General features: G+C 37.6%; 2 protein-coding genes across 15 annotated transcripts in view; both read right to left on the reverse strand.

The window, feature by feature from the left end:
- CCDC138 (coiled-coil domain containing 138) overlaps positions 1–4256 on the reverse strand; it is a 109920-nt gene extending 105664 nt beyond the window's left edge. For 4 of the 10 annotated variants that reach the window (XM_072844328.1, XM_072844324.1, XM_072844330.1 and 1 more), the window contains exons 1-2: positions 3985–4153; positions 2533–2590 (exon numbers count right to left, since the gene is read on the reverse strand). In XM_072844328.1, the coding sequence (XP_072700429.1) occupies positions 2533–2590; positions 3985–4077 (151 nt within the window). In that variant the 5' untranslated portion in view covers positions 4078–4153. Of the gene's footprint in view, positions 1–2532; positions 2591–3631; positions 3727–3984 lie in introns of those variants that run through there. The other 6 variants (XR_012039394.1, XM_072844329.1, XM_072844325.1 and 3 more) reach the window with 6 other exon arrangements.
- Positions 4257–6954: 2698 nt separating this feature from the next.
- The window catches only part of LOC140643010 (E3 SUMO-protein ligase RanBP2), a 92463-nt gene continuing 82201 nt past the window's right edge, over positions 6955–17216 (reverse strand). For all 5 annotated transcript variants that reach the window (XM_072844321.1, XM_072844320.1, XM_072844318.1 and 2 more), the window contains 6 exons: positions 14579–14783; positions 13094–13195; positions 9237–9382; positions 8306–8579; positions 7844–8178; positions 6955–7468 (listed from right to left, as the gene is read on the reverse strand). In XM_072844321.1, the coding sequence (XP_072700422.1) occupies positions 7163–7468; positions 7844–8178; positions 8306–8579; positions 9237–9382; positions 13094–13195; positions 14579–14783 (1368 nt within the window). In that variant the 3' untranslated portion in view covers positions 6955–7162. The remainder of the gene's footprint in view (positions 7469–7843; positions 8179–8305; positions 8580–9236; positions 9383–13093; positions 13196–14578; positions 14784–17216) is intronic.

A 17216-nucleotide genomic window follows, 5' to 3' on the forward strand; every position in this document is an offset into this window, starting at 1 on the left:
TTCATCAAGATAAGAAGCTTTTGCACAGCAAAAGAAACCGTCAACAAAACTCAAAGACAACCTACAGAATGGGAGAAGATATTTGCAAATGACATATCAGATAAAGGGCTAGTTTCCAAGATCTATAAAGAACTTATTAAACTCAACACCAAAGAAACAAACAATCCAATCATGAAATGGGCAAAAGACATGAAGAGGAATCTCACAGAGGAAGACATAGACATGGCCAACATGCATATGAGAAAATGCTCTGCATCACTTGCCATCAGGGAAATACAAATCAAAACCACAATGAGATACCACCTCACACCGGTGAGAATGGGGAAAATTAACAAGGCAGGAAACAACAAATGTTGGAGGGGATGCGGAGAAAAGGGAACCCTCTTACACTGTTGGTGGGAATGTGAACTGGTGCAGCCACTCTGGAAAACTGTGTGGAGGTTCCTTAAAGAGTTAAAAATAGACCTGCCCTACAACCCAGCAATTGCACTGCTGGGGATTTACCCCAAAGATACAGATGTAATGAAACGCCGGGACACCTGCACCCCGATGTTTATAGCAGCAATGGCCACGATAGCCAAACTGTGGAAGGAGCCTCGGTGTCCAACGAAAGATGAATGGATAAAGAAGATGTGGTTTATGTATACAATGGAATATTACTCAGCTATTAGAAGTGACAAATACCCACCATTTGCTTCAACGTGGATGGAACTGGAGGGTATTATGCTGAGTGATGTAAGTCAGTCGGAGAAGGACAAACATTATATGTTCTCATTCATTTGGGGAATATAAATAATAGTGAAAGGGAATATAAGGGAAGGGAGAAGAAATGTGTGGGAAATATCAGAAAGGGAGACAGAACGTAAAGACTGCTAACTCTGGGAAACAAACTAGGGGTGGTAGAAGGGGAGGAGGGCGGGGGGTGGGAGTGAATGGGTGACGGGCACTGGGGGTTATTCTGTATGTTAGTAAATTGAACACCAATAAAAAATAAATTTAAAAAAATTTCTCTTAACCTTGCAGGAGCTGGCTCCTATGTATTCTTCAACTTAATAGTTTTCTGTGGGCCATTCAGTTGTTTGATCTGATTTTGAACCCTCTGCCTATGTCATTTTATAAACATGGATTGTTTGCTATTTTATCAAAAAAAATTTTTTTCTGGAATTATCTGACTTTTTTAAAATTAATTTCATAGGTAGATTTACTGATTCATCAGTTGCATATAACACCCAGGGCTCACGACATCAAGTGCCCTCCTTAATGCCCACCACCGAGTTATCCTATCCCCTACCTACCTACCCTCCAGCAACCCTCAAGTTTGTTTCCTAGAGTTAAGAATCTCTTACGGTTTGACTCCCTCTCAATTTCATCTTATTTTATTTTTCATTCCCTTCCCCTATGTTCGTTCATATGTTTTGTTTCTTAAATTCCACCTATAAGTGAAATCATATGGTATGTCTTTCTCTAACTCATTTATTTCACTGAGCAGCTCTAGTTCTATCCATGTCACTGAAATGTATGCACCTTTTGTCTAACATGCTTTTTCCCATCAGAAATTAAACAAGCTATACTTTTTAGTTATAGTTTAGAATGTTGGAAATTTTAGGACAAATTTCAAAACTAAGATACAATTTAAAAAATGTTTTAAGGGATCCCTGGGTGGCGCAGCGGTTTGGCGCCTGCCTTTGGCCCAGGGCACGATCCTGGAGACCCGGGATCGAATCCCCCACATTGGGCTCCCGGTGCATGGAGCCTGCTTCTCCCTCTGCCTATGTCTCTGCCTCTCTCTTTCTCTCTCTCTCTCTCTCTCTCTCTCTGTGACTATCATAAATAAATAAAAGTTAAAAAAAAATTTTAAAAATGTTTTAAGATACTAAACTCAGTAATAACTGGGTTTGTTCATACTGAAGGAATGTTTCAGAAGAGTGTTTACAAAATTTCAAAGAGAAATAAACTTGGAAAAAAATGAAATTCCCTAATCTACCATCTCATAAACTTACTGTTTCTGCTGCAATGACCTCAGAATTCAATGATAATACTTACTAGTAAAAACATCACTGAAGAAGTATCAACAAATCAAAAGACTAAAGGTTAATTAGCTATATATGTTAGTTCCAGATTACCATATAATGTTCCAACCGACCCCATTTCACAGTATAATTCTCTTTATCAAGTACATTTGAAAAATTCTTCTGGTGCAACAATTACTACCCCTGTAACTTGGAAAAGTTTGTGCCTTAAAAAAATAGCAATTAGTTTTCTTTCCCCAATATACTGTTTAATTTTTAACATTTTTAAAGGCAAAAATACTGTAACTGAAACACCAAAAAAATTCACTCAATTTGATTTTAGAGATATCATACCTTTACCCCCCCAAATCTTGATGACTATTAGTTCATTACCTGAATGAAAAAAGCCTAGTATCACAAGATATCTGGCACTTAGTGTTAAGCCTAAACATTTTTTTTAATGTTTTTTCTCAAATTAAATTTGTTAAAACCCCCAAATACACAAAATACTCGATCAGCTTACCTGGAGAGATTAGCGATCTTCTCTTCCACCTAGCCTGATCAAAATTTGAAAAATCATACTAAAAAAAATCAAAAAAGACATTTAATTTATATATTAAGAATCAACCTACAATCTCAAAAGAGTTCCCCACAAATTATGTATTAAGTACAAGAATTAATTACAAAAATTAGCATGGACAAATCTAATAGATACTATCTTAATCAAGCGGTCAAAGTTAGTATCACCAATAACAGGACAAAGAAATGTTATATCTCCTAGTGAACAAGAGAAACCTACACATCACTCCTGCCAAAAACGCACAAAGTCAGTATCTATGTACAATCCTGAGGTATACGCATCCGAGAAAATCTGACGGAGGGACGGTCCCATATACAGTTGTCCTGTAGTCTTCAAAAATACATCATAAAGACAGAGACTTAGGGACGCCTGGGGGCTCAGCGGTTGAGCGTCCGCCTTCCGCGCAGGGCGTGATCCTGGAGTCCCGGGATCGAGTCCCACATGGGGCTCCCTGCATGGAGCCTGCGTCTCCCTCTGCCTGTGTCTCTGCCTCTCCCCTCTCTGTCTCTCATGAATACATAAATAAAATCTCAAAAAAATAAAGACAGAGACTTAGAACCTGAGCCAGAACAAAGGCAACAGGAGAGAACCAAATACAGATGGACTCTATCTGCACCGGGGAAACAAAGTTTACAAAGGACATCAATGAGATAATCGGAAATCTGAATATTAACTCTATGTTAAATATTACTGTGCAAATGGTCAGTTTGTTCAGTTTATTGCTATGGATATGTGAGAATCACCCTATTCCCAGAAAATACACTTAAGAATTTCCATGCGGGGGTGAGGGTGCACAGCGCCTGCAAGTCCCCTCCATCAGTTCAGGGGGAATGTGTGCACGCCACGTCAGAGACGGGAAGAGAAGTAACGCAGATGCGGCAAAGTATGAACGACTGATGAGCCCAAACCAAGGGTTCAGAAGACTTGTTGACAGGATCCTTGCAGCTTAAAGTTGGTAATTACCTCAAAATAGGAAGGTTTTTGGAGGAGATAAAATTGCTTTTTGAACTCCGCACAAGTCACTGTAATACAAGGGGCCTACCACCACGTCCGGGGCGTCCCACGCCTTCCAGGGTCTGTGCTGGGTGAAGGGCTTTTTCTGACGGAAAATCCGCTTCTCCAGGGTGCGGAGCAGGCGCTGCCCCTCCGGCTACCGTTCCTGACCCTGCTGGGGCGGAGCGGAGGGCGGCCCCAGGCTCGGGGCTGTGGCGGAGGGGGAGCGGCGGCCCCAGGGGTCCCATCCCTCCCGGCCCCGGGCTCCGGGCTCCGGGCTCCGGGCTCCGGGCTCCGGGCTCCGGGCCCCGGGCGCAGCCGCCGGCCGGCCTGCTTGCTTTACCCCTGCACAAACCAGCCCGCGGGCCCGGGGACAGCCCGAGGGGAAGGGCGAGACCTCACCTCGGCCAGGCGGCTGCCCCCTAGTCCGTAGCGGCTTTTGAGTCGCTCCACCACCAAATCCTGCCCGGGGGGCTTCACCAGCCTCGGCTCCATAGCGAGCGGACGCCGCCGTTGTCACCCCGGGAGCAGCGTTCAAACACGGCGGCGGGACGCGCAGGGGCGGAGCTCGCGTCACGGACCTGCGACACGACGCAGCACGCCCCGCCCCCCGCCTCGGGTGGAGAGCGCCCCGGAGCGCCAGGGGCACCGGGCGGGGGGGCGGGGGGAGCGACCCCAGGAGCGCCGGCACCGCCAGGGCCCAGACCAGGCAGCGAGGCCCTCCGTCTCACCCTCTACGCAGTGTTCAAAACGTCCTCTTCGGACAAGTGTTCTTCCTGCTGAAGGATTTAGTAACTAATTTCTCTACGACTGCGTTCTTTGGACTGATAAACGGCGTCTCACCTTTTGTCTTAAAAAGATTCTACTTCAGTTTTCCTCGGTCATGTCCACAGCAATCGCACCTCTGCAGGTGGCCCCTCTGGGAGGCGCTGGCGGCCTCAGCATCCCGACCCCGCGGGCCGCCGCCGCTTCCCGTCCCCCGTGCGCCCCGCGAGCGTGCAGGAATGAACGTGCACACGCGGTGGTCACCAGCACCGTGCACACCTGACTGCCGGCGACTCCCTCTTCCTCGAACCTAACACATTTAGGGTGCGTTCGGGCATACAAGAACACACCTCATGAATCGGGATGGCCTTTGCTAACTAGAGGCAGAAATCAAGGACGTCTTGTACTCAAAGCACAGAATTCTCAGAGGATGACTCCCTCACTTTCCCTGCCATTGGTCTGGGATTAAAAAGCAGTAGTAGAATGTAAGCTCCCCGTACGAATGTAGTGAACTTAAGAACGAGCATGTACTTTCTTTTTTGAACAGTTTTTCCCAGTACTTAAGAACAGTGCCAGGCATTTAGTAGGTGGCTCAATATTTATTGGAACGGTCTATCAACCTAAATCCTTTATCAAACCAAGACTAACTGAAAGGAATAACTGAATCCACTTCATTAATTTATACAATTACATTAGCACGATCCTTTACCTTTCTAAATTATGAGTTCAACGTGTCTGGACTAACAAATCCTAGATTCTCTGGATTATCTTTCAAGTTCTTCAAATGCCAAAGTTTTAGAATATCATGAAGTTATCTGAAAATTATTTTTACCAATATTCTTTCCCATCGAATATTACATGTACAAATACTTTTTTATGCTCTATTTTAAGCAGATTTTTATTGAGACACTATGAAGTTGAGCCAGTTGGGGCAAAAAGTACTTGTCATTGTGGATTTATACTGCATAAGGATCAAATAACAGAGAGAAATCACAAAGTCCTTTCCTGAAATGTCTTTTGTCATTAACGTCCCAAGCCATCTTTTAAGCACCTTGGAATACTAACACTGGAAAACAGTTTACATGTCATTGAATAAAATTTTTGGTTCAAGCATTAGCTTTTAAAGCTCTTTTAATTCATAGTCTTAATGCTTTAGGATAGCATAGAAGATAGTGTAAACTCATTTGTCTAAAAAATATGTAAAGCATAATTCCCTTACTTGGAATTTATTCTAAAATCATGACAAAGCAATCAGCTGTCCCAGCTGAAAAACTATAACACACTATATCAATTTATATTACATAGGTCTCCAAAGAAGCCAATTCTTAATATTAAATGTACACACATGTAGTCCAAGGTTCAGGTAATTTCAAATGGTACACTGCAATAGGTTTATCTGCCTTTGTGGCCAAGTGGGTTCAGTGAGTGTTCCACCACTCATTACTCACACACACCACACATGACATCCTTCTCCTCCTCCGTCGGGTGGTTAAACAGGTATCATATGATAACCGATTTCCAAATCCCCAAACAACAGAATAAACCCCACCATCTTTCACTAAACAAAATGAGATGATTTCACTGGGAAGAACACAGGAGGGTAGAAGGCAGTCATTTTTGGTAATCAGAATACACAATATTTTGTGCTCTAGATTCTTTGTAGGTCTATATTGAGTAGGCTGATTGATATGAGAATACCTCCCCCTCCTGCCCCACCACCTTTTCAGCAGTTTGCCTAACTTTGACAGTAGCCATTTCCAAATAAATCTTCAGTGTGTATGTATCAAATTTGAAGTCACTTTTTTGGGAGCTTTGGAAATTATGTAGCAGTCTGATTTACAGAATTTTTATTGTTCTCCTTACTTTGGCTCTAGAATGAACAAACAACTAGATGCACAAGTAATAAATTTTTTAAATGTCATGGCTGTTAACAATTGTCACTTTATTTTTGCTACAAAATTCACCAGAAAAAGGTACTGCAACAATCTAGTATAAAGCAAATCTTTAACCAAAGAACATGGTATAGACCTTTTTAAAATAGTCATACTTTATCACAATAACTGCAAGGAAAAATTCAAGTTCTATCAGAACCAAGCTGCAGTTTGAGGTAGTAGAAACAGATGACAGAAAAGTTAAAAAACAAAACAAAAAAACTAAGGAAATACTTGTTTAAAATGTAAAAATTAATTTAATACCTCTGAAAGGGCACAGGAACTACAGATCATTTTAAGAAAAGAAGGTATTCTACTTAAAAGTTAATTTAACTATACAGGAGGTTCAAGGATTATAGAAGAGCACTTTGGTTAAGTCTCTACCCTCTGTGGCTCTACCCATTCATAAGTGAGTCTCTATGCATAAATGAGCACACCAATAGTTAATATTACCAAATATATTTCAAATCTAAAATAAAAATTATCCAAGTTGTGGTCCCTTTATTCAAATGGTAAGTTTATCCATGCAGGAAGTCCAATACCTTAAAAGGTAAAATTAAATTGCATATATCATATTCCTTCAAGAGTTTGAGAAGGTCTATTGCTTTTAACAAGATTAGTATTATTCCATTTTAACAGAGATATGTCAGGAGTACATAAACACAAGTACACCTGATTTACACCAGTGTTTAAACTTTTATTTCACACCATGCAAGGTCAATTATAACACATTAAAAAGTGACAACAGCTATAAGCTGCAATTTTACATTTATACATTGGAAACGTCCATTTTCAAAAGCTGAACATAATTACCATATTGTCACAACAGCTAAGCTCAATTCAACTGTTTATACAGATTAAATTTACTATGAAAAACAATGATTTTATATCTGTCCACATTCTGTGATACTAATTCTTCGACTAACAGACCCTTTAGGAGAGCCAAATGATTCAATCTTTTTCACAGTATCCATGCCATCCTTAACAAACCCAAATACTACATGCTTAAAGTCCAAATGCTCTGCTTTTTTCAATGTTATAAAAAACTGAGAATTATTGGTATCCCGGCCTCGATTGGCCATTGATAGTAAGCCAGGACCAGTATGTTTCACATCAAAATTTTCATCTTCAAATTTGTCTCCATAGATGGACCGTCCTCCTGTTCCATCATGTTTGGTGATATCTCCCCCCTGAAAGAATATTTCAGTTAATAAGAATCCTGAATAAAATATTAAAATACACACAGAACTAGTACTACAGGATAAGTCCTAAAAAAAACTCAGCTTCCTTGAGAATGTGGTTTAAAAACTAAGAAATACCTATTTTTGAAAGACAAAAAAAGAGAAGGTCTTTTTCCCACCCTCAATTTCTACCAGGTTTCAAGGTATTAGAGAAATTTGAACCATTTTAGGGTTGAAAGTTTTTGTGGGGACAGGAAGTTGGGTGGTGATACCACCAACTAATATACAGAAAAGCTAAAGTCTTAAGAAAATTCCAGGTGAAGAGAAACACTCAAATTTCCCAAGTTAGTGTGGTTCACTTTTCTAGACTTTTACTGTACTTACCTGGCAAACATAATCTGGAATTACTCTGTGAAAAATGGAGTTCTTGAAGCCAAAGCCTTTCTCTCCAGTGCAAAGTGCTCTGAAGTTCTCGGCAGTCAGAGGAACAATGTTTGAGAATAATTCCATGGTTATACGTCCTAGTGGTTCATCATCTGCGCAAACATCAAAAAACACCACAGGATTTGTCTCCTTCGATAACTCTGCTGTCAGTGATACTTGTCCTTTCTGGAGTTTCAATAAATTCTGTTGACATTCTTCAAATTTTTTCTTAAAACAGTCAGCCATTTCTTTGGTTTTAAACCTCACTGCAAGCTGTTCCACTTTGGCTTCTCCATCTATTAAACAACAAAACCACACAGGGACCTTAATATTAAAATAACTGTCATAAACTGTCTTATATATTTGTTATAGATTTTAGAAAAGTCCAAAAAGTGAAAAGTAGCATCTGAATGAAGAACTCACCAGCATAATCTGAGGCAGTCCAAACTAAAGCATTGTTCGAAACATTCAAGGGTTTTAATTCCATTGTTTTGGTAATAACATGGTTTGCACACACTTTAAAAACCTGGTCTCTTCTCATCAGGATCCGATAGTAATTCTTTAATGTATGCCAAAGAATCTTTATATCTCCTACACCACGCTCCTTCCACTGACTGACATCTCGATCCCATCTATAGAGTTTGGCTCTCTCTTTAAATAAAATTTCTTCATCTTCTTCTCCAGATTTTACTTCTACCTATGACAGTAGATAAAATTATAAGCTGCTGCTTTTAACATATCCCATGACAAATCCCAAAGATCCAAATGCCTCATATTACCGTTGCAATGACATTAATAAAATTTGAACTACAGTATCAAGATAAATGGTAATACCCAAGGGCTAGGAATACATATGATTTGGATGACGCAGTAAAGACTGATTTGTCACGAAATATTTTTCTCTTACATAGTATTCTTCCTCCTTTTGAAAAATAAATGCTTTTATAGGACAGAAGATGGTTTCAAAAAGTGTTCTTGAAGAGAAATATTAACTACTGATTATAGTTGAAAACTGATAATTTGCCTAAAATAACATTCTTGTCCAGAAAATGTATTTTACTTTCTATTGAAAGGATTTTGGCAAGTATGAGATTGGATACTTTATTATTTACAGAATTATGTTATGAAAACAAGATATTCTAAAAATTATGAAAAAACTTAGTTCTTCCCAACAATTTCATGTAGAATTTACATATATATATATAATAAATAATAAAAGCTTCCATTTGAAAAGGGAAATATTCTGAAAAAAAATGTAAACAACAAAGCTAGTCCTACAAGTCAAGCTTACTATGTTGAGTTTTAAACTTCAAATGTGAAGTTATTAGTAAGAGTTCCATTCTTTAATATTTACCTCTGGTAAGGACACTATTGGTTCAAAATGGATATCTTCATTATGAACTACTTCTTCATCACTATCATCTTCATCTTCACCAACTTTACTGGATGACTGTGTTCCAAACACAGCTGCTCCAGTATTTGCCCACTGGAAATTTTTATCTGATGAATAAATTAGGATATTTAAACAGTAGCATCTAATTTTATATGCTTTTAACCCCCCGTCACTTTATACTGAGGCCTGTAATTTCCAAGGATGACATATACTTTTAGTAAAAATGCTTAAAATTATATTACTCTGAGAAGTTTTACTCATATAGTGAGCACACAGTACATTTAGTACTGTTTCTGCTTTGAGATACAAAAGAAAAGATTATCTGAGCCTTAGGCAAATTTCATAATACTAAACTAAACAAGAACTTTCAGTAATGAAGTATGTTCTTAAAAGTACATACCATGGAACTGTGAACACTTAGCTCTGCTTCAAAGGTAGTTTACTTCATAAAACATTTTATCACATGTGAAAAATAACCTTTGAACCTAAAAATGTGTTCTCAAAGAGGTCAAATCTGGTACTTCCAAAGTAGTCAAAGCAGCCTAAACACATGTTTATAGCTTCTCTATTTCAACTTCTTCCTGCAGTAACTAGTGTTGCAGCTTACATTTCTTGCACTGGGAGAAGCTCACTGACTCTAACTATCCTCAAGGGATACTAAGCTGTTGGGCCTGAAAACCCCCCGTTTCCATACAGAGAAACAAAGACTGTTACTCTCCCTCACATCTAGGAGAAGATGAAAACTAATTACTTCTTTATCTCCATTTCAACTGAGATGGCCCAGCCTGCTAATACATTCTTCACTATCTTAGAGGAAAGAAACACCTCTTAACTTTTCATCACTTACTGATGAATCACCTTAAAAAAAATTCTACATCTATCTAGTGCTAAAAAAAACTTAACAGAAATATCACAGATCATTTAAAAAGTAACTCAGCCCCTTGAAAAAAAAAGCACAAAATAAGTTATCTATTAACAGCAACTCCTAAGCTAGATTTAATGGGTAGGGGACAGGAAAAAAAAAAAAAAAAAAGAAGAAGAAAAAAAACTTTAAAAAGAGAGAGAAGACAAAAATGCTTAAGATATTGCAAAAGAGGGTTTTGCCTGAGTGGCTCAGTTGAACAACTGACTCTTGATTTTTGGCTCAGGTCATGATCTCAGGGTTGTGAGGTCGAGCTCCACAATGGGCTCCTCGATGGGCATGCAGCCTGCTTCAGGTTCTCTCTCCCCCGCTTTGGTGCAACCCCCAAACCCACTGCACTCTCTCTTAAAAAAAAAAAAAAAAAAAAATACTGGTCAGGAATTCCCAAGCAGAGGAAAAAATTTTAATTACCCCCAAGGATCCCTGAGAGGTATGACAGAAAATTTCAAAATTTCTCAATTTTAGTTCTTAATGCTGGGTGCATTATCGGAATCACACAGGAGCTTTTGTTTAAAAAAAAAAAAAAAAAAAAAAAAAACAATACCTGGGTTACCATGACCAGGGAATCCAACATAACAGATACTTTAAAAAAAAAAAAAAAACACACAAAAACACCTTCCATGAAATTCAAATATGAAGCCAAGGGGTTTTTGAAAACCACTGCTTCCAGGAGGAAGAATTTTATAGTAAAAGTATAAAGACATACATGTCAATAATCAACATCAACTTCACAAAAACAGTTCTAGGTAATAGTATGTAGGAAGCTTCCATTATGTGTCTAGGTTTAATGAAAACATTAGAAAATCTGAAGGAACAAGGATAAAATAGTGATTATTGACAAAGGCAGGTGATTTCTAAACAGGCACTCCTTGTTATTCTCTTAGTTTCCAAGTTAAATATTATACAACAAACATGGAATGACTGACAGACCTATGTGAATAGAACTTGTGAAGAAAATGAATTTTAAAAAAGAAACAAAATCACTACAAAAAATGGACAGATTAAAAAAAAAATCACCATAGAAAAAGAATATGCAAGATAAAAAGAGGGAAAAAAAGATTCCTCTGAACCCAAAAAAACAACCAAAACAAAAACTTCAAAATCAGAAAGGTTCATGCAATGCCAGAAACAAGTTAAAAAAAAAAAAAAAAAAAAAAAAGGATAGCTACATTCTGCATATTCTGGTGAAATTTATGATCTTTTAAAGAAAATAACAAAATTTAAAGATAAATCAAAAACACAAGCAAAAGGAAAACTGACAAAACCAAAGGCACTTCTTTGAAAAGACAGCATAAATTCCTGTCAGATCTAAGAACAAAACAAAGTAAAAAATGTAGTTGAACAAAGAACTTGGTGATTCATCTCATTGAAAAATGGTAAGTGGTGGTGAGGAGTAAATGTCATGAGGTTTGAGTCTAACCTGTTTCATAGTTTACTGCACAGTACTGATAGAGTACTTTGAAAACGTTACACTGAATAACAAGCAACCTAATACATCAACTTTCATTTGACAATTCTTTTTTTGTAGATAACTATATCCACTATACTGCTTTTAATCCTCTGACTTCAGGCTACTATAAATTAAAACAAAAATAAAGCAACTTGACATCAGTGAAGCTACAAATTCCAGCATAACAAAAAATACCTGAAGGTAATTTCTGAAAGTTTTACATGTGTTTCCGTAAGTGGCCAGTGTGTGAAACAAGTTTAATTATGTGAGAGGGAAAAACGCTATTCTGGGTTAGTTAAATCACATACATATATATCTTCAATAAAATTTATTCACCAATAAAATATATTCCCCAAATCAAGCACCTTCTATAAGAACTTAGGTGGTGCTATAATCAGATATATGAAAGACACTGCAAGAATAAAAAGTAATATGCCATAAACTTGAAACAATCAAGTAATGTATTATTTCCTACAAATGATACAAAATGCACTAAAAACAGAAAACCACTGAAAAAGATAGGAAACCTCACCAACTATTAATTTATCACAATAAATTAGCATAATCCTATATTCAAACCTGATCAACTGGAAAAATAGAAAACTATAAAATCATCTCCTTAAAAAATACAGATGCACAAATCTTGAAATATTAACAAAAAACAAATCCAAAACTATAATTAAAAGAACAATGAACCAGGCAGCCTGGGTGGCTCAGCGGTTTGGCACCACCTTTGGCCCAGGGACTGATCCTGGAGACCCAGGATCAAGTCCCACGTCAGGCTCCCTGCATGGAGCCTGCTTCTCCCTCTGCCTGTGTCTCTGCCTCTCTCTCTCTCTCTCTCTCTCTCTCTCTGTCTCTCATCAATCAATAAATAAAATCTTTAAAAAAAAAAAAAAAAAAAAAGAACAACAATGAACCAAAATCAAGGTAAATCCCAAACTGGAAAGGTGGTTCTGCATTTCAGGATGAGGAAAACTATTCACAGGATTTACACTGAATTAAGGGAAAATTCTTATGGTTTATATTAATAAATGTCAAAAATAATAGTAAAATTTAAAAGTCCTTCCTTTTTAAAACTCTAAACAGGTACGCCTGGGTGGTTCAGCAGTTCCGTGTCTGCCTTTGGCACAGGGCGTGATCCTGGAGTCCCAGGATTGGGTCCCACATCGGGCTCCCTGCATGGAGCCTGCTTCTCCCTCTGCCTGTGTCTCTGCCTGTGTCCCTGTGTCTCTGCCTCTCCTTCTCTCTCTGTGCCTCTCATGAATAAATAAATAAAATCTTAAAAAAAAAGTACCAAAAAAAAAAAAACCCTCTAAACAAACTAGAAGGTGAAGATGAGGGAAGCAATGTCCAACTTAGTTACAACACTGTGCAAAGGACCAATTCTTTCATTTGTGCTTGATTCTGTAACATAATCATTAAAATCTCTCCTCCCGACCTTACCTTTAGAACCAAAAGCAAAATCCCCAGAATTACTGGAAGCCAAATCTGCAAATGACAGCCCTGTGCTACTTCCAAATCCAAATGAAACTGTTTTGCTTTCCACTGGCAAAAGGAAAAGAGTAATTTAATATTTCAATTATTATATACTGAACATCAAAGCTTTACTCCATATCCAGCGAGAATGGGGGTAGGACGTTCTATACTACCAAAGGGGTTAGGTGTGTGGTGTGCAATATTTGTCTTCTGGTTATCTCTCTAAAAAAAAGTTACAAAATACACCCAATTCTGAACTGATTCTTCAGTATTATTAAGTTAACAAGTACTTTCTCATGGAACACTACACCAAAAGCAATGCAAAAAAATCTTTTTCAAAAAATGAGATGTAGATTTATACTAAGCCGGATAATAGAGCTATATAGTTTCTGCTTTATAGAGTCCTCTACAATCTAAAACTATATTCATTCACAGGTAGGGTTTTAGGGAAGATCTCCATAAAATATTCTGTTCTCTCTTCTAAATAAACTCACAGACACACACAAAAATGAGTGTCGTATTTATATTTGGTCACCTGGAGTCTGGGGATCTTAATTCTGACAGTGTGTAGCACATGATCAATTTAGTGCTAAGCCTTAGGTGCATTATGTGAAAACATCTGAGATTTTAGGTATGAGATTACTCCTTTTCTAGCATATAAGACTCTCAAGTGCCAATAAATGTAGTAATTGTGCGTTATTCAACAAATTAGTAAAGGGACAAGCAATTATGAAGGAACATAATTAGAAAAGATTTCCCCCTCTTCTACTATCAATTGGACTGAAAAAACAAGTAGGAAAGCATATCAGATCTTAATTACTATAACTGATTAATGAAGCAGGTAGAGGAAAAGGCATTGAAGGAATATTACAAAAAATTAATCTTATTTTAATATCTACAATTACTTCATATGTAAATTTTAATATACTTCAGTGATAACAGAATTCAAACAATATTCAAAGGAGACTATTATCACAAAGAAAACTTTCACATAAGTATTCTCATTTATTCTCAGGTAGATAGGTCTGACTCACAATGCTTCATATTCCTTAATAACTACAACTCTAACAATAAAAATACATGTTTATTATCTTTGTTGACAAGGAAGTATGATTTTTCTGGTTATTATTACAAATATCTCATGGCAGGACGCCTGGGTGGTTCAGTGGTTAAAGCGTCTGCCTTCAGCCAGGTCGTGATCCTGGAGTCCCAGGATCGAGTCCCGCATCGGGCTCCCTGCATAGAGCTAGCTTGCTTCTCCCTCTCTCTCTCTCTCATATGAATAAATAAATAAATTTTTTTAAAAAATCTCATGCCCCTTTTATACATCTCAAAATTTGTTTTAAGGTAAGGGAGTTCTTAGAATTGACATTTAAGCCTATTTTCTCAAACATACAGGGAGGTGTACCTTATATAATATATGCCTAGGATTTTGAAAACATCAAATTTTACCTTGGCTTGTAGAATCTCCATCATTTTCCTTTCTAGTAGACAAATCTACAGGTTTGTCCACAGTTCCAGAAGAAATAGGTGATGAACTAATAGATTTGGCAATAAAATCAGTTTCTTCAGATTTACATAAAAATGGTACAGTCACTTTAGTCCCACCTGTATACACACTGTCAGCTGTGCTAGTTACTTCCTCATTCTGGGATTTCTGCAAAGAGGAAATAACAAATAATTCTGTCATTAAATACTGATTGACAAAAAGGATCACACATCCTATTTTAAAAGAAATTAAGGGGGTGCCTGGATGGCTCAGTCTGTTGAGTATCGTCGTCCAACTCTTGACTTCGGTTCAGGTAATGATCTCAGAGTCCTGGGATCCAGCCCTGCTTGATATATTCATTCATTACCCCCCTGCCACCCCCACATCTCACCCTGCCCCTTACCCACCCTGGCTAGTGCTCTCTCTCTAAAATAGATAAAATCCTTAAAAAAAAACAAAAAACAAAACCCACAACTAAAAAGGAAATTGAGGACTTGGGAGTTCTGAACAAAATGAAATAAGCACATTTAACCTTATCTCTCCCAAAACCTATGATTGAAATGGACTGAAACAGATAAAGTATAAAAAGCCTCTGAAAGGTGGATTAAGAATCCCAAGACTTGAAATATAATCTGGTGGTTAAGAACTTTACAGGTCTTTTCCTTCCCTGTCAACCTATATCCCAGCCTGGGTGCTAGGGCAGTCCCAAAACTGAAGCTGCCAATGACAGAAATGGGAAAAAAAAAAAAAATCCCAAGAAAAGCCAACTTTTCCTGGCCAGGGGTTGGGGGACATCATGAAATGATATGTGTTGAATGATCAGAAAAAAAACTTTAAAGAAGTTATTGCAACAATGCTCCAGGATATAGGGACAAATTTTTAGAACAAATGGAAAGATAAGAAGTTCTCAGCAAAAAAACTGAAGGTATAAAAAGAATCAAATGGGAATTTTACAACTGAAAAATACAATAACAAAAAGCTCTCATGGAACATTTACCCAAGAAAGACTACATTCTGGCCCATAAAAATGCACCTCAACAAATTCAAAAGTATATACTCAGTCCACAAAGGAATTAAACTAGAAACCATTAAAAAAAAGAAAAAAAAAAAAAAAAAACTAGAAACCATTGCCAGAAATATAACTGGAGAAATCTCAAATATTTTGAGATTAAATAACACATTTTTTAAAATACATGTGTCCAAAGGTCTGTAGACAAATTAAAAATATTTTTAACAAAATAAATATGAAACTACAACTTATCAAACCTTATACAATGCAACAGAAACAAAGAAAGGAAACTTTATAGTAATGAATGTATATATTAAGAAGATCTATGGGGCACCTGGGTGGCCCAGTAGGTTGCTTAAGTGTCTGCTTTTTGCTCAAGTCATGATCACAGGGTTTCTAGAATGTCCCCAGGGTCAGGCTCCCTGCTCAGCAGGGAAGTCTGCTTTTGCTTCTCCCTCTTCCCTGGGCTCATGCTTCTTCCCTCTCTCTCTTCTTTCTCAAACAAATAAGATCTTAAAAAAAAAAAAAAAAAGACCTAAAACCAATAAACTTCCACCTTAAGAAACTAAAGAAGAGAGATATAAATGTAAAAAAGAGAAGAAATAATGAAAAGTATAGCAGAAATCAATAAAGCAGGAAATTAATGCAGAAAAAAAATCAATAAAATCAAAAGCTGATTTTCTGAAAAGGTCAATAAAAATTGATAAACCTCTAACAGGCTAAACAAGAAAGATGCAAATTATTAATATCAGAAATGAAACAAGGGGCATCTGGGTGGCTCAGTCGGTTAAGCATCTACTTTGGCTCTGGGGTCCTGGGATCAAGCCCCTTGTGGGTCTTGTCCTGATTTTCCCCCTGCCCCTCCCCGTTTGTGCATGCTCTCTCTCTCAAAAAAATAATAAACTCTTGAAAAAAAGAAATGATAACAAGGCCATCACTAACTCACTTTTAATTGATGGATGTTAAAAGGGTAATAAATTTTAATGAATTTCATGAACAGCGTTAAATCCACAAATTTGATAACATAAAAAAATGGACCAATTCCTTCAAAGATACAACCTACCAAAACTCACAAATGAAACAGATAATCTGAACAGGCCTACATCTATTAAAGATCAATTAATATCCTTCCAGGACCAAATGGTTCAGTGGTAAATTCTATCAAACATTTAAGAAAGAAATAATAGGGACGCCTGGGTGGCTCAGTGGTTGAGCATCTGCCTTCAGCTCAGGTCCTGATCCTGGGGTCCTGGGATGGAGTCCCGCATCAGGCTCCCCACAGGGAGCCTACTTCTCCCTCTGACTGCGCCTCTGCCCCTCTCTCTGTGTCTCATGAGAGTCAGGAAGGAAAGAAGGGAGGGAGGGATGGAAAAAGAGGAAAAAAAAAAAAAAGAAAAAGAAAGGAAAGAAAAGCAATTCCCACAATGTCTTCCCACAATTCCCACAACTTCCACAATTTGCTTCAGAGGCAACACTTTCTATCAAGCAAAAATTAATAGGAGAAACAGACAAATCTATAATTATGCCTAGCAACAGTTCACTCAATGATAAAAAGAACAAGGAGACAAAAAAATTAATCAAAGATATATTGA

Source organism: Canis lupus, chromosome 11 (assembly GCF_048164855.1).
Source record: "Canis lupus baileyi chromosome 11, mCanLup2.hap1, whole genome shotgun sequence".
NCBI classification, from domain to species: Eukaryota; Metazoa; Chordata; class Mammalia; order Carnivora; family Canidae; genus Canis; species Canis lupus.